Here is a 578-nt window from a genome sequence, read left to right as displayed (position 1 = left end):
AGTATGAAACAGTACACAACACCACACTACCTACTGTAAGTTGCATTTGTAAGAAATATTGGGGGTACGCTGGTAATAGAGGTGACGAAGAATAGACATTGTTCAAACCCTCTCATCCCCATCCCAATTTGAAGCAGCCTTCAACAATCATATCTGGTTGTACACTGTTTCAGTTGTGCACATTTGTCTGAAATACCTTAGCTTCTTGTTCTATTCGCAGTTCAAAATCTTTTAACTGATTTTCTATCAAAGTCTTCTCATCCTCCAAACGCTTTAGGTACTGGTTTAATGCTCCCTGGAAGTACATTAAGGAAATACATTAAAACAATAACTTCACTGCATTAATTTATGTATCATTATATAACTTTTTTATATGCAAGAAGAGTAAGTCCCGGATTTTGATCTGGAATCGCTTAACGCTACACAGCAGCGTTCGAACTTTAAAGAAGCCAATCAGTTGTTCTGTAGTGCTCATGTGCTATCAAGGAACATGCTACAATGAAAACAAATATACCTAGGTTAAATGCGAATTTGATTTGCTTGTGCATTCTGCTTTTACAGATTGCATTGCTGAACTT

The 578-nt window shown here is 36.7% G+C and overlaps 1 protein-coding gene across 1 annotated transcript in view; it reads right to left on the bottom strand.

Moving 5' to 3' along the window:
• Positions 1 to 307, bottom strand: part of CCDC169 (coiled-coil domain containing 169) — a 15,403-nt gene extending 15,096 nt beyond the window's left edge. Inside the window, exon 1 of the mRNA XM_072398658.1 lies at positions 197 to 307. Within this exon, the coding sequence (XP_072254759.1) occupies positions 197 to 307 (111 nt within the window). The remainder of the gene's footprint in view (positions 1 to 196) is intronic.
• Positions 308 to 578: the final 271 nt, after the last annotated feature.

This window comes from Pyxicephalus adspersus, chromosome 1, assembly GCF_032062135.1.
Source record: "Pyxicephalus adspersus chromosome 1, UCB_Pads_2.0, whole genome shotgun sequence".
NCBI lineage: Eukaryota > Metazoa > Chordata > Amphibia > Anura > Pyxicephalidae > Pyxicephalus > Pyxicephalus adspersus.
Note: the sequence above shows the minus strand (reverse complement) of the source record. Positions and strands in the feature narration are given on the sequence as shown.